The sequence below is a fragment of the Sus scrofa genome, chromosome 17 (assembly GCF_000003025.6).
Source record: "Sus scrofa isolate TJ Tabasco breed Duroc chromosome 17, Sscrofa11.1, whole genome shotgun sequence".
Taxonomy (NCBI): domain Eukaryota; kingdom Metazoa; phylum Chordata; class Mammalia; order Artiodactyla; family Suidae; genus Sus; species Sus scrofa.
In genome coordinates this window covers 49,276,250-49,300,000 of record NC_010459.5, presented here as the reverse complement: position 1 = coordinate 49,300,000, position 23,751 = coordinate 49,276,250, and the positions used below count along the sequence as shown (strand labels likewise).

The window sequence follows — 23,751 nt, the reverse complement described above, 5'->3', positions numbered from 1 at the left end:
AAAAATATGAATAAAAATTAAAACTCATTGCAGTTCTCACTTAAAAAAAAAAAACCTAGAGGTTAACAGGGAAGTAAAAAACTACACGATAGCAGACAACAATGTAGTATTGAATACATGCCAGCACTGTTTAGATCGTTGGTTAGTTTATTTGCTCCTTAGAATTTGATGAGTTAAGTACTCTTATCAATCCTTTTTTTTTTTTTTTTCTTTTGAATCAGTGGCATTCCTTGTAACTACCAGGAAAGGAGAGACAGAGACCTCAGGTCACTTACCCAGAGTCACACAGCATGTCAGCCACAGACGGGGATTCGAACCTCCCTTCTGGCTCCTGATCCACGCTTGCATCCTCTCCTCTCTACATCTAGAGTCTTTCCCACTCGGTGGCACTAAAAATAGTGTTGGCAGGTCCCAGCAGGGGGGCTGACGCTAGCTCATGTGTGTGTATATTGACCCGCCCCCATTTAGCAGATGAGGAAACCCAGGCAAGAACCTGCCGGAGTGTCTGAGCAGTTGTGAAGACCCCAGGACGTCTCTAACCCCATTGTCGTCAACAGCTTTTTGATATTTCTTGCTCATCTGGCGGGAGCTGGCCATTTGGTTGCCTGTCACACGTTTATAGTAACAGCACGGAGCCAGTAATGTGGAGCTGTTTCGGCAAAAGCCAGGATGTAAAGGATCTCTTGGAGGCCCCAGTTCGGCCATCTGAACGCTTTGTTTTCTTTTTTTGCTTTTTGGGGCGCCCCATGGCAAATGGAAGTTTCCAGGCCAAGGATCAGATCTGAGCTACATCTTGACCTACATCACAGCTGTGGCTACACCGGATCCTTTAACTCAGTGTGCCGGGCTGTGGATGGAACCTGCCTCCCAGTGCTGCAGAGACTCCACCAATCCCGTTGTGCCCCAGCGGGAACTCTTGAATACTTTGTTTTTTTAAATGGTTGATTTTTGTCCCCCCCCCCCAACCCGGTGGACGTGGCTCAGGGGACCAGTAAGTAGGGAGTTTTAAGGTATTTTTAAAAGATTCCGGTGTAGGTACAGCTCTAGAAAAGTTTGAAACCTGATAAAGAAGGAGATGTGTACCACCGACGCCCGCGCTCCATCTGGTGCGGAGCGTGGCTTTGTTCAGCAGCAGGGCAGGACCTTTGAAATGGGAGGTCGGCCGTCTCCATCCGAGGAGTCGAGCTGGCTGCGGGCAGGTGCAGTGCTGTCTGAGCCGGGCCCTGTGTCTCCCACAAACGGATGCCATGCCATTTGTAAGCCCGGCTCTGGCCTCAGCCTCTGGACCGTGGTGGGGGCGGGTTTCATCACTCTTTATTTGGAGATTTACACCCGTGAATGGGCTAAACCAATTTCAGTGGCAGCTTAGCCGATTTGTCTTAGAGCTTTGTGTTTAATAGAGTGACTGGGGTGGCCTTCTTCCCTCGTGGCTTCAACGCTTTCCCATTGGCTTAAAGCCCTTTGCCTGAAATAAACGGCCCGCCCTTCCCGCTCCAACCCCTTCGTGTGGTTGCTCTGGGGGGGTCTTGTTGAAAGCAAATAACAGGTTTTCCGTGTTCAAGTCCCATCCCCGTATGCTGTGTGTGTTTATTTATTTGTAAATCTGTCTTTTAACGAGGAACATCCTCTTTCAGCTTCTCCAGCCTCCACCAAGACGGGACAAGCAGGGAGTTTATCCGGCAGCCCGAAACCCTTCTCTCCTCAAGCGTCCACACCCATCCCCACGAAAACGGACAAGACGTCCAGCACAGGAAGCATCCTGAACCTGAACCTGGGTCAGTTGGAATTGGGGGCAGCCTCTTTCCGTGTCAGCTGAGAATATTTCTGCAAGTTGTGTGTCCTCTTTGGTGGGGGTGTTCTTGAACCCTGGCCTCTATTCACTGTGCAAAATATTCAGCAGGTACGGGGGGGATGGAGATGGAGAGAGAGCAATGCAAGGACCTAGCAAGGGGTTTCCTGGGGCTGGGTGACAGTCAGAGCTTCTCCTGAGATGCTTAGGTCAGTGTCACAGCCTTTCTTGCCCTTGACCACAGTCACCCAGCTCTTTTACGGATAAAGGGAAATAGACACACATGATACTTTTTTTTTTTTTGCTTTTTTAGGGCTGCACCTGTGACATATGGAAGTTCCCAGGCTAGGGGTCGAATTGGAGCTATGGCTGCTGGCCTACACCACAGCCACAGCAGTGCGACCCACACCACAACTCAAGGCAACGCCAGATCCCTGATCCACTAATCGAGGCCAGGGATCGCATCTGCGTCCTCATGGATGCTAGTTGGATTGTTCCCGCTGAGCCACGCCGGAGCTCCTACCTTTCTTATGTATACCGTGTTCTGATACATTGTTTTTTTCTTCTGATTAAAAAAAAAAATGCTGGTCTTCATCCTTCATGCATTTTTTTTCTTAACCCATTGGGTTTCAGTTGGTTTTTTTAAAAAGCATTACCTTTGACCAAAGCCGCTGACAAAAATTGGCACCAGAAGTACTAAACACCTAACTATGAACTTGTTTATTTCTTCATTGCATCATGAGCGCTGATTTTTATTGAGCATCTGTTATATGCTATGTACTGTTTTAGGCCTGGGCAGAGAGTGGTGAGTCAGAGCCCCATTCTCTTACAGAGCTTAGGTCTAGAGAGGGGGAAACAATAATGAAGGTAAAAAAAAGCCAAAAAAAAAACAAACCACAAAAAACCTAAGTCATGCCATCTTGGAAGGTAAAAGTGTTACTATGATAAGGACAGAGATAGGTAGGCTGGGGTTGGGGGGCTGGAGGCAGTGCTTAGGGAGGAGGTGATACCTGGGCAGAGATTTGCATGACAAGAAAAACCATTCTTGTCAGTATTAGGAGGAAGAACATTCTAGAAGGAATCAGTAATCCACTGGCCCTAGTGTCAGGATGAACTTGGTGTGTTGTTGGAATGGTAAGGAAGCCTGGGTGGGTTAAGGGGGATAAGGTGAGGGGGTGAGGTCAAAGAACACAGTGACCTCGTGGACCCTGGCCTGGGGCCCTTTGAGCAGAAGGGGGATGAGAACTGGCATTTTGGGAGGACCTCTCTGGGTCCTGTGTTGAGAATAGCCTGTGTTAACTGTTTTAAACCTTGGGGACACTTTGCAATGTCTGGAGATATTTTAGTTGTCACAGCTGGGGGTGGTGGCAGCCCCCCAACTAAGATTTACTGGGCTGTGCCTGTACTGACAGATTTGCTTATGGCAGGAGAAGTGGGAGCCAAGAGTTGGGTTTTAGATTTTGTAACTTTGAGATGCCTGCTAGATCCGAGGCGGAGAGGTCTTGAGGGCAGTTGGAGGCATGCGTCAGACCAGGCCAGGGCAGGAGATAGAATTCTGGCAGTCTTGATTCATGCCTGGGATTGGGTGAGAGCAGTGGTTCTCATAATGGGGGTGGGGTGGGGGAGGAGGAGGGATGCTGCTGGCCTGCGTGTGGTACTTGCTCTTAATTGATGCGTGGGACAGCCCCCGACAGAGGATCACCTGGTCCCAACAGCAATAGGGCTCAGGTTGAGAGACCCTGGTCTAGAGCATAAGGGAAGAGTGAAGGGGAGTTCTCTTGCGGCTTATCGGGTTAAGGATGCAGGGTTGTCACTGCAGTGGCTCAGGTTGCCGCTGTGGCACGGGTTCTGTCTCTGGCCAAGCAACTAACACAGGCTCTGCACCCCTCACCAAAAAAAAAAAAAGGAAGAATGACGGGACTGGGACACTTGAGCATGTCGACTCCAGGCATAGGAGAGATGACGAGAGGAGGCTGGGACAAGGAGAAGGCAGCCCTGGGAGTGTGTTACCTGGAGCGCTCCGGGATACCGGGTTTTAGGGAGGTTGGGGAGGCCGCCTGTGTGGAGTGATGCTCTGCCTAAGTGCAGCCTCTGGTGGTCAGTGCCTGTTTATCGGTGCTGTTTTCAGATGGAGAAACTGAGGACTGGAGAGGAGGCTCGGAGGCCCCAGATTGCAGAGCCCGAGGTGGTTGAGCTGGAGCGAGCCTGTGTCTCCATGGAGACCAGTGCCTCTTTCACCCTGGCCACCTGGTGGTGCAGCCGGGGAGGGATGGGACGGTGACTTGAGGGGCCTTAGGCTGGCTGGTGGGAATTCCTCTCTTGAACACTCAGGGACCCGTCTGCTCCCCAGGGAAACACCTGTTGTTCTCTGCAGTGTGGTTTGCTTTCTCACGCCCTCCTCACACCTCCGCGCCCCAAAAAAGCAAGCTGTCAAGAGGGGTTCTCATGGCCACGCTTCCCCTCTGCCAGTCCTGTGTGGCAGGCATCGCTCCTTCCCGCAGCCGGGCTGGCTTTGGGCTTTCCCTTTGGGCTGACCCACCCTCTGGCCTTGAAAGGTTTTCTCCCTGGCGTGTGTTTCTGGGGTCCGAGGCTTCCTGCGCAGAAACTCCCCACCACCTCTTTCCATTCCTGGGACACACGCCTCGTTTTGTCAGTGGAAACAAAGGCCTTGGGAATGGGGGTGTTGGAATCGCAGTGACCCAGTGGGAAGAGGAGCAGATAGGCACTGGTCGTAGGTGCCATGGCTGGGAGAAGACCCCAGAAGATGGAGGGAAAGGCTGGATAATTCTCATGGGATATGATGTCTAGCATCTGTGTCACTCGTTTGAACAGGTAGAATGAGACAGAGTGCCAGGGATAATAACGGCTTTTTTTCTTTCTTTTTCTTTTTTTTTTGGTCTTTTTGTCTTTTTAGGGCCGCACTTGAGGCACATGGAAGTTCCCAGGCTAGGGGTCGAATCGGAGATGTAGCTGCCACAGCAACCCAGATCCAGCCTACACCAGAGCTCATGGCAACACCGGATCCTTAACCCACTGAGCGAGGCCAGGGATCGAACCCACAACCTCATGGTTCCTAGTTGGATTGTTTCCCCTGCACCACGACGGGAACTCCAGTATGGCATGATTATATCTAACTAACCAGTGTTTCATTTCGAAGAAAAAAAAGACTGGAAAAGTTAAAATTACAAGAAATTGAAAAAAGATCAGTGACAGCTGGGGGTTTGGGAGGAACTGACTCCGCATCCCAAAGGGATTTTTGGGGAGATGCACTTGTTCTACATTCTGTTTCTGCTGCTTACAAGCATCTCTGCAGGTATGAAGACCCGGAGAACTGTATTCTCTGAAAAGAGAATTTTTGCTTTCTGTAAATTAAAACTATCGAAAAAACAAACCACAGCCACCGTCAGGGTAAGGTGATAGCCCCGTTGGAAGGAAGTGGAAACTGAAGTAAAGCGAAGCAGTTGCTTCCCCAGGATCGTACGTGGCTTGTGGTCAAGTTTGACCTTTAGACTCTGGCCTTTCTGCTGTGTGGCTCAGGCTTTCAACCGAGATACACGAACTGAAAAGCTGCCGGACAGGGTGTGTTTTGATTTCATGGGTCCTGGCCACTGTGCCTCTGTGCAGTTGGGGCAGTTGGCCCAGCTCTAGGGGTTGGGGTTAACTGGAGGATTTGGATGGTTGCCTGAAGGACAACGTGGTTTTCTAAAGGAAGCAGCTCCTGCCTGTTGAACCTGTGTTGTCAGACTGTTTTCAAGACAAACAGAAATCTAGATTTTTTTTTTTTTGTCTTTTTGCTATTTCTTTGGGCCGCTCCCGCGGCATATGGAGGTTCCCAGGCTAGGGGTCGAATCGGAGCTGTAGCCACCGGCCTACGCCAGAGCCACAGCAACGTGGGATCCAAGCCGCGTCTGCAACCTACACCACAGCTCCCGGCAACGCCGGATCGTTAACCCACTGAGCAAGGGCAGGGACCGAACCCGCAACCTCATGGTTCCTAGTCGGATTCGTTAACCATTGCGCCACGTCGGGAACTCCCAGAAATCTAGATTTTTATGTGAATTTTTTTTAGTTTCTAAGAATTGACTATCAATTTCATTAAATAGAAAAGGTCTCTTTGTGTCAAACAAATACAACCCATGATATAAAACTCAGTCCATGGGTTACCCGTTGGATACTTCACTACTCTTCGGATACGTTTTGTTTCAAAAAGGAGCGAAGAAGGTCTGGCTTGCTAACTCATCAGGCCCTCATTTGCTGTCTTGGGCCTCTTGTCTCTGCTCTAAAATAGGAGCTGAGCCCCGTGGATGGTTCCAGCCCCCTTCTGTGCCTCTGCTTATTTTAAGTCCTAAATAAGGATGAGTTTGTGGCGAGAGTGGAAGGCCTGATTCTTTCCTCTTTTCCTAATTCCCCCAGACTCCTGTTTCTCTCTCCGGGAATCCTGTCTCCTCTTCTCTCACACACACTATTTGCTGTGGGCTCAGCAGACACAGATGTTCAGTCATCCAGCTAGTGACCAAGATGTGCATTGAGGCTTGTCAGAGATGCCCGCAGTGGAGAAAGTCTTTCTGCCTTTTTTTTGTCCTGCTGTCACCCCTACAGCATATGAAAGTTTCCAGGCTAGGGGTCGAATCAGAGCTATAGCTGCCAGCCTACACCACAGCCAGAGCAATGTGGGATCTAAGCTGCATCTTCGACCCACACCGCAGCTCATGGCATCACCAGATCCTGAACCCACTGAGCAAGGCCAGGGATCGAACCGCATCCTCATGGATACTAGTTGGGTTTGTTACTGCCAAGCCGTAAGGGAAACTCCCTGGACACTTTTTATTATCCCCACTGGGACGTGGTGTCACTGGCATCTAGTGGGTGGGGCCAGGGTCGATGGCTCCTGGCCCCCCACCTCCTACTCCACACAACAGAGCTTACCCAGCTCTCAATGTCAACGCTGAGAAAAAACCCCAAGAACATAGGGATTTGTATCTCTATTCCCTTTCCTTCTTTTCTCCGCCACCCCGAGGCTAATGTCCTTTACTGGATCTTTTCTTTTCAGTAAGAGGATGGGCTTTCCACATCACCGCATAGGGAGCCCTGCCGCCGTGTTATTTTAGCAGCTGTATTTTATGCCCTTTAAAGGTGGGGTGTAACTTACTTATCCAGGCGCCTTATTTATGGAGCCTCAGTGGTTTTCCATTTTCTGCTGTTGGAAACAGCTGCCGTGAAGACCCTTCTGCCCACGTCAGGGGGAATCCACAGGATACATTCCTGGAAGTGGAGCGAGGGGTCAGAGGCCACGAGCTGTTGACATTTCGAGAGATGGGCCAAGTGGCTCTCTAAAGGGTGGTTCTGATTTATGCTCCCTCCAGCAATGTGAGATCGTGCCTCTAGCGTGGGTTATTTTATTTTTTTTTAATCCCTGGTTTCCATTTATAGCCTAAGCTGTCTTCATATCAGCTGAAAAGTTCACAGTGTTGGCAGCCTGGGTGGATTCTGCAGATATTCCCGATATAGAAGGGCAGGGCTGGGAGGAGTCCTGATAAGCTAGCAGGCGCTGAAGGAGACTGCGGAGCAGAGCTAAAACTTGGAGAAAGATAATTACCTTTGGCTAAAGTCCTGAGGGTCCGCTTCTTGGGACCTGATCACAGCCCCCTCCCTGGCGTTTGGTGCTTTCTTGTTAGAATAAACATTACCTTAAGTAGCTCATTGATCTGAGAACCTCATTGATCTGAGAACCGTTACGCAATTATTCTAGGAGCGTAGATTTGTTTTTGTGAACCCCCGGTTTAGATACACAAGGGTTAAGGCAAATCGTAGAGTTTTCTTTACCCACAGACAAGATTGGTCCAGTGCAGGGGGGCTCTCCACTCTACCTGCCAGTTAGAATCACCCGGGAAACTTTTATTTATTTATTTATTTTTTGCCGTTTCTACATTTTCTTTTTTTCTTTTCTTCTTCTTCTTCTTTTTTTTTTTTTTTTTTTTAGGGCCGCTCCTGAGGCATATGGAGATTCCCAGGCTAGGGGTCTAATCGGAGCTGTAGCTGCCAGCCTACGCCAGAGCCACAGCAATGCGGGATCCGAGCGGCATCTGCGACCTATACCGCAGCTCACGGCAACGCCGGATCGTTAACCCACTGAGCAAGGGCAGGGATCGAACCCGCAACCTCATGGTTCCTAGTCGGATTCGTTAACCACTGCGCCCCCATCTGGGAAACTTTTAAGTGGCCAACGCCTAGGCCTTCCCCCAGGCCACCGAATTCAGTTACTAGGGGTGGGGCTGAGGCATCAGGATTTTTTAAAGCTCTCATCTCAGTCTGCAGCCAAGGTTAGCAGTCCCTGGACTAGTACAGGAGCTGGGGACGTTTACCACCTGTGGACCAAGGCTGGCCCCCTCACTTGTGTTTGGAAATAAAGTTTTATTGGAACACAGCCACATCCATTTATTTAACACATCCTCTTTTGGCTGTTTTTGCAGCAGAGCCTTTGTACCTGCAGAGCCTGATTTACTCTCTGGCCCTTTATGGAAAGAGGTTGCTGACCCCTGGTATGGTTGGTGACGTTTTCACTGTGAAATCTGCTAACTGCGTAAAAATGTTAGGAGGACCCAGCGTCTTCCGGTCACTCGGGCAGCGCCCTCCCTCCTGCTTAACCCCCTTCATGGAAAGTATTTTTGCGAGAGACTTCTTTTCCAACTTTATGCTTTTTCCTTCGGGAATGCAGTGTGTCTCTTCATTCCTGAGAGCAGAAATGACAAGCCGGGCCTCCTGTCTTTCCCTTTGCTGTCACATTCACAGCTCAGCTGTTGAAGCCCCACATCCTGCTCATCTTGCTGTTTAATAAATCATCCTTTTTTTCTTTCTCTGTTTCCTAGTCCTCCTTCTCCCTTTTCTGCTGTTTTATCCCCGTTTTCTCTCTTGTCTTTGTAAGATGCTTCTCCAGGAAAACGGAATCAATGTGCTTCCCTCTCCAAAGAAGTGCCTGCAGCCGTCCTCCATGCTGGCCTCAGAGGTTCTCTGGAGCCCCTCCTCAGTCAGCACAGCGCACACCCCCTGCAAACACGCATTCCCATGTACATGTGTATGTTTTTTTAGAGCCATTTCTTTAATGACAAGGTTGCTGTCCCTCTTTGCTTTGAAACTCACTTTTGGCATCTCCCTGGGGCCAACCCCATGTGTGTTTTGGGGGGGCAAAGCCCCTCTTAATCTTACCTCATTATGGTGATAAAGGAAGCTGGAGCGATTTGGGGGTCTGGTCACCTATGAGTGGGTTGGGTGAGACATTTGGAAGAACACCTCTGGTCCCCTTAAAGGAATGAATCTCTGCTGTGCATCCTTCTGGGGTGCGGGGGAAGGTGTGAGGGTTGTGGTGAGTGGGGAGAGGGGAGGCTTTAGCCCAGCCTTGCCTTCCAGCTCTCCGTGTCTCAGCCTCTTGAGCAGCCTGCTGGACGGAGGTGGCATTCGGGGTTGGAGCAGCAGGGAGATGGGAGGAAAGCCAGGGCGTAAGCTCACTGCTGGTGGAACCAGCTCGCAAGTGGCTCATCTTCATCCGTGATGGATATCACTTCGTTTCTGATCTGTTTTCTGGACTGGGCCGGGGAGGCAGACGCCCACATTCTCTGGTTGGGGGCAGTTGGAGGGGCTGCCAGGGTGAAAGACAGTGCTTCCAACCTACAAAATCTCGTTGCTTTGGGCCTTTGCAGCCACCACCGTTTTGTCCCCCTTTTTGTGTGTTGGGGGCACTTAGAGGAGGCAGCAGAGGAGGTGGGGAGGGATTTCAAGAAATGCAAGCTCTCGGACCCTTTGGAATCTGGGCCAGTTTACTTAAGGAGCCCATCCAGAAGGCGGGGGGTTGGGGTGGGGCAGGACCTCTGGGCCTGAGTCATCAGGCAGAGGCCTTTGCCTGGCATTAGGGTGAGCAGCTTGGCATCCAAGAAGACGCAGCTTTGCGTCCAGGGCTCATCTGGTCTCATTTCTCAGATAGGTGCCAAAGGGAGCTATAGCACACTGGCTGGAGGGTCCGCTGACCTTGTATTTTCCCTTTCGAATTGAGCTCTAGTCTAGAATAAAGACTGAAATCTCCATGGAAGACGAGTGCCTCCCCCCACCACCCTCGGGTCTCAGCACCTCCCTCGGATACACACTGTCTCTGATCTGGGCCTGGAGTTTAAAGTACACTCAGGCCAGACCCACTGTCACTTTACCTGCTGTTGTCGAGATTGAATATATTCCTGTAACCTTTGGCCTTGGAGGATCCATACTGACGCTCAGCCAGCCAGCCAGCCATCTGGCCAGGATTGTGCATTTGCAGTATTGAAAGCAACCCAGGCGGTTGTGCAGTAGACTGGCTGAACCTGCCAGATGTTTCCTCCAAGTCAGCCCGTGCCCTTGAGCCAACGGTATCGTTGGGACCGATGACAGAAGCTTTTTTTTTTTTTTCCCTTCCTGTGTTCAGAAGTGCGTTTTCGAGGAAGAAGCTGAGTCGATGATGAGCATTGTTCTTTATATCCCCCGGTACCTGGGCTTATATATAAAACGTGTAAAGTGGTGTCTTCCAGATCGAAGCAAGGCCGAGATGGATTTGAAGGAGCTGAGTGAGTCGGTCCAGCAGCAGTCGGCCCCTGTCCCGCTCATCTCTCCCAAGCGGCAGATTCGCAGCAGATTCCAGCTAAATCTTGACAAGACGATAGAGAGTTGCAAAGCACAATTAGGTATGTCTCTCGATTTGCTTCCGTCACCATCGCCACCATCATCCTCATCGCTGTTTTTAGGGATGCCACCCCGATGGAAGGAAAGTCCGATCCTGGCTGCCTTTTGCAGCTGGTTTAACCTTGAATTGTTTGTTCTCCAAAGACAGACTTCTATTCATGGCATAGTATTTCAGATTTGCCAGGTAATTGTTCAGAAAGGCTTTTTGAATTCCTCGGGCTGTATTCTGTGGTTGTGGCAGCCTGCAGATTCCACATGCAGGTTGTGAGGAAGTTTGGAAGCAGAAAGATCCTCCTGAGTTTGCCCTTGTGCTTCCTTTGGGCACATGTCAGTGTCTCCACATCAGGATCAAGTGTAACCCACAGGTGTCTACCACAAGCCCTTCCCCTCCAGGCCGGGCTGCTCCCCACTCAGCACACCTGTCCTGCTTCTGTACCTGTTGCCTCCCTCCCTCTTTCCCGTGCTGCCTGCCTTTTTATACTGCCTACCTGAATCTTGTCCTGAGGGCTGAGCTTGGGCATCACCTCCTCCAGGAAGTCTCCTCTGACGGCCCGCCCCATCTGTCTGCCTCCTTTGGTGCCTTATGGCTCCTCTTGTGTGGGGGGAATCCTTCCCAACCTAGACTGGAAGCTCTTGGAGAGCAGGAGGCTGCTTCTTGAAGATTTGCCTTCTCCAAAGGACTTGGTCTTGTAGATTTGGAATGCTGTGGAGTATTTGTTGAATAGGTAAATAAAGCCAGAAGGGCATTTATAAAGAAGTGGGTTGGGGTCAGCTGGGCTCAGGAAAGAAAGCCAGTCCAGGGTGAAGTTTTTTGGGATGAGAAAGGAGCTGTCGTCGGAAGTTATCCGAGCTGTTAAAGAAAACGTTGCTTGCTGGGTTGCCTGTTTGGTTAGGACATTGAGTGACATAGAGGAAACTTTGCAGGCCATTTATAGATCCCTCTTGGGTCCTCTCTGCAGCTGCTCTAACTCCTTGGTTTATTATTGTTAATAAGAATTTTAATATTCCCATTTACCAAGGGCTTCCTGTCCCCCCTGCACTGTACAAAGATTGTCTTAGGAGGTCAATAGATACTGTTGTCATTCCCATTTTGCAGATGAGGAAACTGAGGCTCAGAGAGGTAGTTCACTCGTTCAGGGTCACACAGCCAATAAAAGCAGAGGAGCAGGATTGGAATTCATATCCGTTGGGCTCCAGTACCCAAGCGCTTCCTGTCGCTTGTGTGGTCAGGCTTGTCCTCGGCTGTCTACCTATTAGTTACCGGTAGCACCAGTCCTGGGATCCCAAAATTAAACCACACAGATCGGGGTTATTGAATTTGGATGTCTTTCGTTTTTGATGGAGCCCTGGAGGAGGTGGATCTAACTCCCTCATGATCCTGCTGGACGGTTCCCGGCTCTTAACCTTTTACGCGTTTCCCTTCTGTGTGTCTAGCTCAGGACAGCGACCCCACTCAAGCAGGTCTAGAATGAAGACAGTACAGAGTTGATTGGGATTTTTCTCGTCAGAATTTTAGGGCGTGGTATTTCTTTACCTCCAGACGGATGACACTCACTATCAGCTGCAGAAAACATGAATGGGTCAAGTGGAGCTATTGTTGGAAATAAACTCTTGCCCATTTTTGTTTTTGTGTGTATGAAACTCCTCCTAGTTTGTCTTTTTTGATAGAGACGTGGCAACAGTGCTTTCCTCTTAACACCGATAGGAGTAGGAGGACGATGCAAACACAGGGCAGTTGTCGCGCTGCCTCAGCACGGGAGCAAGATGGGGGCCGGGCACCTGGTCCCCACCCAAAGGGGCCCCGGGCTTCTCAGCCCCATCCAGCTGTTGTCTTGCAAGCCCATGACCCAGAGCGGCCAGATTGTGCCCTTTCAGCACAAGCCTGCCATCTCCATTTCTGTGTGAAATTTCCTGATTTGTGAATTGAGCAGCTTCTTCGAAGTTTAAAAACAAACAAAAACAACAAATAACAAAATACCCAGAAGCATTGGCTCAGACCTTTGCTTCCTAAATAAAACGTGTCTTTAAGACTTTGACTTCTTTCTTTCAGCTCCAGACCCAAAGGGTTAAGGACTTGAATGCTTTGGGAATTTGTGGGAAGAGCGCTGGTGGCGAGTCGGGAGCCCAGGGTTCCAGCCTTGCCTCTCTGTCTTGGTTTTCTTGCTGTCCTGGGACAAATGACTTCTCTGGGCCTCTATTTTCTACTCTGTAAAATGGATCTATTTCCACAGTTCATTGTCTGGCATTCCCTTCCATCTCTCCCATTCTCTGTGTCCCACTGAGTTATCAATGCTGCCAAGAGTGAGCTCGGGATAAACTCGAAATTCTTGTTGTTTGGTCCCATGTCGTTGTTGAATGTTAGTAACTGGAACCCTCTCCAGACAAGTTCTGTTTGTCAGCTGTAGTCAGCTGCCACTTGAATCTACCACTAACCCCTCCAGGCCAGTGTGATTCGATTTGAAATGTTTTTTGTTTTTTTTAATTCCAGCAGTGGGCGTGGAAAATGTTTGCGTTTTTTTTTTGTTTTTTTTTTTTTTTTTTTTGGGTCCTGGTCTTTATTTTGCGACTCCGCCCCATGCTGGGTTTTCTTTTTGAATTTAGGCATCAATGAAATCTCCGAAGATGTTTATACGGCTGTCGAGCACAGCGATTCGGAGGATTCTGAGAAGTCAGATAGTAGCGATAGTGAGTCTATCAGTGACGAGGAGCAGAAGTCCAAGAATGAGCCAGAAGATGCCGAAGACAAGGAGGGGGCCCGGATGGACAAAGAGCCATCTGCTGTCAAAAAAAAGCCCAAATTGGCCAACCCCATGGAGACAAAAGAGGAGCTGAAGGTCAGCCCGTCACCGGCCAGCGAGAAAGCAGAGCAGAGCTCCGGAAAGGAGAAGACGAGCCCCCAGCCCGAGAAGGACTTTGCAGAGAAGGCGAAACCCTCGCCTCATCCCGCAAAGGATAAGCTGAAGGGGAAAGATGAGACGGATTCCCCCACAGTGCATTTGGGCCTGGACTCCGATTCCGAGAGCGAGCTTGTCATAGATTTAGGAGAAGACCATTCTGGGCGGGAGGGTCGAAAAATAAGAAGGAACCCAAAGAACCATCTCCCAAGCAGGATGGTAAGTGGTTGTCCCAGTTTCCGGTTGCTTGATTTGGCTCCAGAGTGCCACCCACCTTGCAGTTGGTATTCTCTGAAGCCCTGTGGCCTTGCATCACAGAGGGGTGGCTCCAGTCACCTGGGTAGTTACGGAACAGGACCAGGACTTAAGCTGGACCTGCCCACCTTTGACCTGCTCGACACCCAGAGCGGCTGGTTTTGAGCACAGAAAAACAAGTCTCTTAGAAAGTAGTGGTTGCTCTCAGCCGCCCTTTTTAGCCTCAGCAGCTTCTTTCCCAACATGCTCACTGGGTTCCTTGTCTATGTTTAGAGCTTTGACAAGGCGGAATTTGTTGCAAGTGTTCAGTGCGAAGGTTTTGATGAGTTTAGCCTCCCTTCCCTCCCTCGTGCTGCCCAGGCATCTCGAAAACCATTTTCTTACTAGAGTGCAAGCCCGTTTGGGTGGGTGACCCCCCTCCCCGCTTCACATGCCGAGATCTTCTTGGGGCCCTGGAAAATAATTCTTGGTCCTGCGCATCCGGGGTGTTTAGCAGCAACCCTGGCCTCTACCCACTGGATGCCAGTAGCACCTGCCCAGTGGTGGCAATCCCAAATATCTTGACATGGCTGGATGTCTCCTGGGGGACGGAATCTCCCTTGGTTGAGAAGCAGCATCTGTGTCCCAGCAGTTCTACTTTGCTGCCGTGATAGCCCCGAACCAGCCGTGGCTGCCTCACACCTGCCCCAGCCCAGGCATGTTGGCAGGCCCTCCAGAAGGAACATGGGAATGGCTCGAAGGGTGTCCCTCCCTCTGACAAGGCAGTTAGCAGATTTTTCAGCTCGTTGGGCAAGTGGGTGGTGAGGGGATCCAGCATGCCCGCAGGAGATAATGAAGAATTCGTTGAGGCCCCGGAGAAGCATTGCCTAAGGACAGATTAGAGGTTGTAGCCATAAAACTGGATGTACTTTATGGTTGTAGCCATAAAACCTCATGTATTGTGTGAGTTATTTGGGAATAGCCAGGTCCAGTTTTTGACTATGCCTAACTTATGAGAGGAGCTAGCTTCTCAATTCTGTGTCCCCGTGGGGTTTCAACGTCTGACGGCTTAAAGCAAGTGGGGGTGGGCTTTGAGAATCTTTGCTCTGTGTTTGTATCAACCTGAGCTGTTCTGGAATCTCAGTTCCTGCAGTTCTGCAGAAGAGGATGAAATGTCTCAGTGGTGCAGTGGAGGAAGAGAGAGAGGCAGTTGAATGGGACAGGAACGGTGAACCCCCACACCAGCCCTTAGAATTATAGATGGCATCTGAAAAATCCAATTCAGTTGTGGATCGGGTTTGAGGGACCATCTCTGATGCTGCAGAAAACAGTGGGAGTAGCATTTATTCCATGAAGTTTGTGGGAATATTTGGGTGCAGATGGCAGTATTCCTACAAAGGGTACATTTCCTATATTCCTTTCTTTCTGAAACAGATCTTTTGATTGACTGGTTTTTTTGGTCCCTTCCAGAAAGGACTTGTGACAAACCGATATGAAATGAAGTGACAGTCAAGAAATGAGTGTAAAAGAAGGTAGAAGAGTGAAAGGTCTGGGGAAAGTTTGACCTCTCTGGGAAAAGCTTTCAGAGTTAGCAACATTGGGCTTTTCTGTTTTGGCTCTGAGCTTCCTAGCAGTCAAAGCAAAAAGAGAAACACATGAGTCCCTTAACAGATCTTGTATTTTCCATAAAAATAAAAAGCATTCCAGTTAACTAAGTGAAACCGAGCTCTTCCTTGCTCTGATGATTGAAGGAAGTTCCTTCTGGAGTCCCAAAGTGTGTGTGGGTTCCACAATGCTGAAGATGATTCTGAGACTGAATTCAATTAAGGCAGCTTCCTAGGGGTTGGGGCAGGAGTGACTAGTCTGAAATCCAGAGCCCCTGGATGTGGGGGTGGGTCCTAAAGAATTGACTTCCTGTCAAGACTCTGCAGGGGAGCATCTTTTCAACCATGTGCTTTCACTTCTGAGTTGCTCAAGTGAAGGGCATTTTGGAGAGTCCTCTGGTGGCCTCCAGCTTCCCTTCGCCAGGAGGTCAGCTATTTCCCACTTGGCTAGGAATGCAGCTCAGATATTCCAGCAGCGTTTCTAGCTGGCCCTCTCAGAGGAGAGGCAAAGGATCTTGCTTAGAGACCTTGATCAAACTTACCCTGTGACATCAGTCATTTCCAGCCTTACTCTTAAAAAGTCCTACTTTTAGGTACAAGACAGTGACAAATTTTGGAATAAGTAGATTAGTTCACTGGGACTATTTTTGGAGTGTTGGCCTTTAATAAGAAATTCACCTGTTTTGAGGTGCCAGGTGATGATACACTCCCAATTTCTAGGACAACTGGAATTTTCCATGGCCTTTTTTTTTTTTTTTTTAAACCCCCTCCATAAACCATCAGAATCTTCTAGAAATTCACGTTTTCGTATCTGAATGAAAAAACCCCACAAAAGAGCTTCAAGCTTGGAATTTTTCAGATTGCACCCTCCTGGTTTTTTATTTGGAAAAGAGCACCAGCCATGACTCCTGCAGAGCAGTAGCCCATCTGCAAAGCCAGCTGTTTGCTTTTGCAAGATGAGAGAGTGAGCGCAAAGGACCTTTTTGTGGCTGCTTTTGCCTGAGGAGGGCCTAGGCTAGCTAATCCACAGAACAGTGTATTTTTTGGTCACGTGGCAAAAAAGGGAGGTGCTTCTGCAGGTTCAAAGCCCTGTCCTGGGGGACTGCTGGGGAGAGGCAGGGGCTGTGTGCAGTATCTGGCAGGTCACCCTGGGGAAGGATAGGGAATCCTCACTGCAGGTAGGGCTCTTCTTCCAGCCTCACCCTGTGTTCTTGCCCATGCACTTGGCTGGACCCTTGCCCAGAGGAGTGGGGGGGCCAGCCAGGTATGACAACCACCAAGAAACACACCCCCCACTCCCACGCCCTCCGGAAGGTCAGCCTGTCTTTCCCTTTGACTCACCTTAGTTTCCCCAAACCCAACAGTTTACCAAAAAGCCTCCTTAGGTTAATCAAGCTCTTGTCTTTTCCGGGTGATAGAAATCTTAAAAAGACAGACATCGTCCTATTAAAAAGAGTTGGGTGTCAAGACATATGGACTGAGATCAGGGCTGCTGACCTGAGCCCATGTGTGAACAGAGGGGATCCTCTCTGGGGGCAGGGTCACCTCTCCAGTGGCTGGGGCCTCTGCAGTGATAACCACCCCCCTTCTATTGCTGCTCAGTGCTTCTGGCTCTAACCTGCCTTCTGGCCACCCCTTCTGCCTGCCCTCACTTACCAAAGTGCTGCCTATTCCTGAACGTGTCTTGGCTAAAACTGTTCCCCTCAAATTCTCCCTCCTCCCGGTTGAAATCCTATTCCCCCACCCCATAGCCCAGCTCTTCTCAGAAGACGTACTCCCAAAGGCAGAGTTTTTCTTTTCTTCTTCTTTTTTTAATTTTGTCTTTTTGTGTCTCTTGAGGGCTGCACCCGTGGCATGTGGAGGTTCCCAGGCTAGGGGTCCAGTTGAAGCTGTAGCCCCTGGCTTAGGCCGGAGCCACAGCAGTGCAGGTCTGCAACCTACACCATAGCTCAGGGCAACGCTGGATCCTCAACCCACTGAGAAAAATCAGGGATTGAACCCACGTCCTCGTGGATGCTAGCCGGGTTCATTAACGGCTGAGCCACAGTGGGAACTCCAGGCAGCTTTTTTCAAACTTGAATCACATTCATTATTTTTGCCACTCCTGAGTCCTGCTTGTATAATTATTGATTTAATATTTTTCAAGTTTCAAGCAACAGCTCTTTAGAAAAAAGTATTAAAGGGGAGTTCCCATTGTGGTTCAGTGGGTTAAGAACCTGACATAGTCTCCCTGAGGATGCAGGTTCGATCCCTGGCCTCGCTCAATAGGTTAAAGCTCTGGCGTTGCCGCAAGCTGTGGTGTAGGTCGCAGATCCAGTGTTGCTGTGGCTGTGGCGTAGGCAGGCAGCTCTAGCTCCGATTTGATCCCTAGCCTTGGAACCTCCATATGTCCCAGGTACGACCTTAAAAAGAGAAAAAAAAAAAAAAGAAAAAATTAAGCTCATTCTAGACTTAAAGTTGACTACTGCACAGTAGGTAAAACGGAATTGTGTCCTCTACATAAAAGATGTAAGAGGAATGACTGTAATCAGAACAAGCGCAAGGCTTCTAAATTCTAGGTAAATACTGCTGTGCAGGGCATGGTCCTGACACGGGAGGAATTCCCTTTAGAGTTAGGTGTTGGGACTCTGGGGACCACACTGAGACTGTTCTGGGGGAATCCGAAGAGGTTAAAGGGATGCTTTTCTTTCCAGGTGGATTCACTGTGATTGGGCGCTTTGGCCACTGGGAAGCCCTCTGGTTCTTTGGGGCACATGCTTTCTGGGTGGCCCGGTCAAAGGGTTTCTCTTAATCTCTGGATTGGCTTTGGCTGGGTGTTGCTCACGGTGCTCACCCAGCTCTGACTTGGTGAAACAAGACACTTCCAGTGATTGTGTTCGTCCGCTGCGTCATCTACTCGTTTGTGGGCCGCTTGAGGGCAGGGCCTGGGTCAAGTTTGTCTTAGTCCCCCAGAGCCTTTGATGTGTGTCTCGGATGTGAGCAAGGGCTGGTTCCCTAAGGAGGCAGATATTTTATTTTATTTATTTATTATTTGTTTATTTTTGCTTTTTAGGGCCTCACCCGCGGCATTTGGAGGTTCCCAGGCTTGGGGTTGAATGGGAGCTATAGCTGTGGGCCTATGCCAGAGCCACAGCAACGCCAGATCCAAGCCACGTCTGTGACCTGCACCATAGCTCACGGCAGTGCCGGATCCTTAACCCACTGAATGAATGAGCCCAGAGATTGAACCCGTAATGTCACGGTTCCTAGTTGGATTCGTTTCCACTGCGCCACAATGGGAACTCCTGAGGCGGGTGTTTTAAGACAGAACGTGCTGTAGAAGTGGCCTAAGTGCGTAAGGTGACAATGTGCCATTCACTGGGGGGGGGGGGGTCCTTGGCACGCTGTCCTTGGATGGTCACTGAGAACTTGCTGGCACGGAGACCCTGCGTGCAAACCTGAGTCAAACCCACCTTCTGTTTGTTTTCTTCACATGTTGGCTTTAGTTGTAGGGAAAGCTCCACCATCCACAACGGCAGGCAGCCAGTCTCCCCCAGAAACGCCAGTCCTCACCCGCTCTTCCTCCCAAACTCCCACGGCTGGCGTCACGGCCACCACCAGCACCACGTCCACGGTCACGGCCCCGGCCGCCGCTGCCACGGGAAGCCCGGTGAAAAAGCAGAGGCCGCTTTTACCGAAGGAGACTGCCCCGGCCGTGCAGCGGGTCGTGTGGAACTCGTCAAGTAAGTTTCAAACGTCCTCCCAAAAGTGGCACATGCAGAAGATGCAGCGTCAGCAGCAGCAGCAGCAGCAAAACCAGCAGCAGCAGCCTCAGTCTTCCCAGGGGACGAGATATCAGACCAGACAGGCTGTGAAAGGTACCGAGCCTCCCCCTCTGCTCTCCGTGGCGCCCGGTCCCTTTTTGCCACATCAACAGGAGAAAAATAATCGTTGTTTTATTTTTTCAGTTCCCCTTGGTTTCCTGGCCACAGTATCCTGGAGGCCTTACACATTCCATTTGGCATTATTTTTAAAAATTGTTTTGCAACTTACTTTTTTTACTTTTCTTTTTCCTTTTTTTCTTTTTTTTTTTTTCATTTTATAAACAACACATGCATATGTTCTCCTTCGAAAGGGGTGAAATAGGCACAAAAGATGCACAAACATCGACTGTCCTGATGGACTTTTCATTTCATTCTCCACCCTTTCTCAGTGGCCACTGTTAACTGTAAGATCTTTTTTATGCATGTATGCATATATATTTATGTATATATATATGACTTCATAAAATATTACTTTTTTTCTTTTTTCTTTTTTAAAACGTAAAAATGGTACCATACTTGCTTTTTTTGCCCCCCACCCATCAGCATGTTTTGGAGGGCTGTTCATGTCGGTACATAGAGCTCCACCTTATTCTTTTGGACTGCTGCATAGTATTCCACAGTTTATTGAAAGTATCCCCTACTGATGGACACTTAGGTTGCTTCCAGGTTTTTCCTGTTGTAAGCAGTGCTGCAATGAATACTTTTGTATAAAAGTTTCCTTGTGCGCATCTGTGAACTTCTGCGCGTTATTTTGGAAAGAGTACAGTGTAAGAAGTTGGTAGCAAGGGTTGCCTTCAGATCTGGAGATGAGCCACACACACGGGAAGAGCTGGCGTCAGGGACTGGTTGCTGATGTTGCGGAGTTATGCCCCCCGCCCGGCAGGAGGCTCCATCTGGAGCTGATGTAGAGCCCACGAAGTGCCCGTCCGATAGGTGCTGGTTTGCCCAGCTCTCCTGAGCCCTGAGGTAGATCTTGTCCACGGGGAAATCCACGTCCAGATCCTTGAAGGTTGGGCCCCGTGATTGAAACTCACACGCCGAGTGCACCCTCGTGAGTCGGACTCTGTGAAAGGGTCGAAGCAGGAGGTGAGGTTGGAGAGCAGTCAGATCTTGAATTGCCCTCCCCGACCCATGAAACCCTACAGAGACAGGGGGCAGGGAGAGGGGCAGACGCGCAGATTGGCTGAGCGGGGTTGGCGTATGGCTGAATCAATCTTGCCATTTGAAGGGTCTGTGGGGCAGAACTGAGTCGAGGGTATTTCTGGTTGGGCTGACCGGTTCCCGTCTTCTGTCTTCATCTCCCTTGAGCCTAATGAGGCTTCCCCAGGGGATGTGGGTGCTGGCAGGAAGGGGCTCATGGATAGTGTGGTTCTTCATTTCCAGGTTGTCTCGTCAAAGGTAAACAAAGCTGGACATTAGCTAAAGTAGTAAGGGCAGGTTTTCACCTGCTGTATGCTATGGCAGTGCTATTGCAGTAGGGGGAAGAGTCCAGCATGAATTGAAGTCAATGCCAGCGTGTACACGGGAGACCACTGGGGATTTGGTGGGAGAATTGGGGGCTGGGGAGGGGGTGGGCGGCAGCTCCGTAGAGTCAGAAAGTGGACGTTTCCTCAAAGTGGGGAGGGCTTATTGGCCCACTGGCACATTGGGTTTGCTCACTGGTACCTACTGACGTTAGGTGCCATCCTCCCACGGAGGCTGGGCGATGGGCCCTGTCGCTAAGGGTTGGCTGGGATGGTCAGTCCGTTTGGCAGCCTTGAGTTTTCTCAGGCAGGGGACTTTTCAGGGGTGGAGTCATCCTAGAGATGCAGCCTTGAGCTGTTAGAAATGACATTAGTCTCTATAGACCAAGGTCGGGGCCTAGAAAGGGCTCAGAGGAGCCTGCCCTGTTTGGCCAGACACCTTATCACTTCAAAGTAGAGGAGCTGGCGGGGTATGTCAGGGGCTCTGCCCCCTCACCGCAGCTTCGTGCTGGGACAGCCTTCCTGCTGCGGTGGGGTGACCAGGCCCCTTTGCCTTCCCAGCCGTCCAGCAGAAGGAGATCACGCAGAGCCCGTCCACCTCCACCATCACCCTGGTGACCAGCACCCAGTCATCGCCCCTCGTCACCAGCTCGGGGTCCACGAGCACCCTCGCCTCCTCCGTCAGCGCAGACCTGCCCATCGCCACCGCCTCAGCCGACGTGGCCGCGGACATTGCCAAGTACACTAGCAAAGTGAGTGCCAGCAGGCGCCTGGTGGGACATGGGCACCATTCGATTAGGGTCATGACCTCTCATAGGTTTTAGGGAGTGCTTGGGAGGGAAGACCCAGTTTTTATGGAGGATCTCCAAGACCAGACTCTTCCACTGGGGGCTGAAGCGGGGTATAAGCTGAGAAATGCAGAATAGACGGACCCTTCCTATGAGGGGGTTTAGATTCTAAAGTCAGCACGTAAGAGGAAAAGGACATAGAATCGAAATTACCCTTCAGAATTCAAGTCGCTCATTAAGAACAAAATAATGCCATTTGCAGCAACATGGATGCAACTAGAGATTCTCATACTAGGTGAAGTAAGGCAGAAAAAGAAAGACAAATACCATATGATACCACTTATACCTGGAAGCTAATATATGGCACAAATGAACTTATCTACAGAAAAGAAGCTCATGGGAGATGGAGAACCATCTTGTGGTTGCCAAGGGGGAGGGAGAGGAAGTGGGATGGACAGAGAATTTGGGATTAGTAGATGCAAACTATTGCATTTGGAATGGATAAGCAGTGAGACCCTGCTGTAGAGCACAGGGAACTCTATCTAATCACTGGTGATGGAGCCTGATGGCGGATAATGTGAGATAAAGAATGTATGTGTGTGTGTAACTGGGTCACGTTACTGTACAGCAGAAATCGACAGAACATTGTGAGTCAACTGTAATAAACAATGTTTTAAAAACATCAAAAATAATCAAAGAACAGATTTTCCTTAAGCTGCTGGAACAGATGACTGGTCCTTCTCTTCACAGAGACCAAGGGGTTAGTTTGCGATTAGACGCAATGCGAGACCAAAGTGACAGAGGCTTCAGTGTGAGACTTGCCAGTTTTGATACCTGCATCCAGATCGTTCCAGGAACCAGGATGGACCGGGAGCAGTGGATTCCCTCCCTGGCTCGTCCAATAGCGCACTTCCTATTGAGGGGCAGGTGGGCAGGTCACCTGCTCTGGGTTCCCTCATGGGCACCCTCTCAGTTCAGGCTCTTTCTTTCTGTCTTTGCCACGTGCTTTTATGCTCATCGTTGAAATCGGGCGAGTAAAGCCTGTGGTCCTCCTTGCTGCCAGATCAGGGTCCGGAGTGATGTGAGGGTTCATGTCCGTGGACCCCTCGGTGTAAAGAATAACCACCAGAATCACAGCTCCCTGAGGGCAGGGTGTTGTCTGTCAGCCTCACTTCGGGGGCCTAGAACAGTGCCTGGCATACAGTGGGTGCTGTCGAAAGACTGTATGTTGCCGCCTAACTTCTCCTTGATGGGCTTCTTGTTATCATAATAGTAGCTAATGACAGTAATCTAAGAGTACTTAGTTACTTATGAGGCAATAATATGTGACCCTTTACTAGTGGATAAATTACTAATTAATTAGCTGTGAGTAAACTATTCATGTTAATGGACTTGGTGACAGTAGTTGAGGATAGTTGTTTTTAGAATTCAAGTCTTATGATAGGAGTTGCTTTAATTATGTTGGGTGGACGTTCCCATTGTGGTTTAGCAGTAACAAACCTGACTAGTATCCATGAGGAATCGGGTTCGACCCCTGGCCTTGCTCAGTGAGTTAAGAATCCCGTGCTGGTGAGCTGTGGTGTAGGTTGCAGAAGCGGCGCAGATCCTGTGTTGCTGTGGCTGGTGGTGTAGGCCAGCAGCAATAGCTCCAATTTGATGCCCAGCCTGGGAGTTTCCATGTGCCGCACAGGGGGCCCTAAAAAAAAAATAACAAACAGCAATTAGATCGTGTGAAAGTAGAGTCTTTTTTAGTTCTAAATTGTGAGAGTCTTCTATTATAATTTCTTATTCACGAATTTGTATTGGTCATTTGTTATCTGTTGCTGTGTAACAAATTACCGCAAAACGTACAAACGACGTTGCCTTTGCTGTCTCTCGTTTCTGTGGGTCAGGCGTGCAGTCTGCTGCGTTAGGGCTCTGGCAGGCTGACGTCACGGTGTGTGCTAGGGTTTGGGTTTCCCGAAAGATGGGACAGGGGAGGGATCCAGGTCCAAGCTCACTTAGATGGTTCTGGGCAGAATTCACTTCCTTGAGGGCTTGTGGGCTGCGGGCTTCAGCGCCCGGCTGGCGGTGGCTGGCGCCGCCCTCACTTCTCCTCCACGTGGGCTTGCCCAGCACGGCCGCTTGCTTCATCACAGCGAGGGATAGAAAGAGCCCACAAGCCGGGTGGAAGCCTCAGTCTGGTCAAACAAGTGACCGTCCATTCCGCTGGCCGTGTTCTGTGGGTCAGAAGCAGGCTTTGAGGCCAGGCCTTGCTAGGCAGGGATTACTCAAGGCACAAACACCAGAGGGCTGAGATCAAGAACCACCTGACGGAGTTCCCGTCGTGGCGCAGTGGTTAACGAATCCGACTAGGAACCATGAGGTTTCGAGTTCGGTCCCTGCCCTTGCTCAGTGAGTTAACGATCTGGCGTTGCCGTGAGCTATGGTGTAGGTTGCAGACGCGGCTCGGATCCCGAGTTGCTGTGGCTCTGGC

General features: G+C 50.0%; 1 protein-coding gene across 1 annotated transcript in view; it reads left to right on the top strand.

Annotated features, from left to right (window-relative positions):
• Window positions 1-23,751, top strand: part of ZMYND8 (zinc finger MYND-type containing 8) — a 131,876-nt gene that overhangs the window by 90,418 nt on the left and 17,707 nt on the right. Inside the window, 6 exon segments of the mRNA XM_021078039.1 lie at window positions 1,635-1,775; window positions 10,339-10,491; window positions 13,091-13,555; window positions 13,558-13,602; window positions 18,707-19,078; window positions 21,049-21,239. Of these exon segments, the coding sequence (XP_020933698.1) occupies window positions 1,635-1,775; window positions 10,339-10,491; window positions 13,091-13,555; window positions 13,558-13,602; window positions 18,707-19,078; window positions 21,049-21,239 (1,367 nt within the window).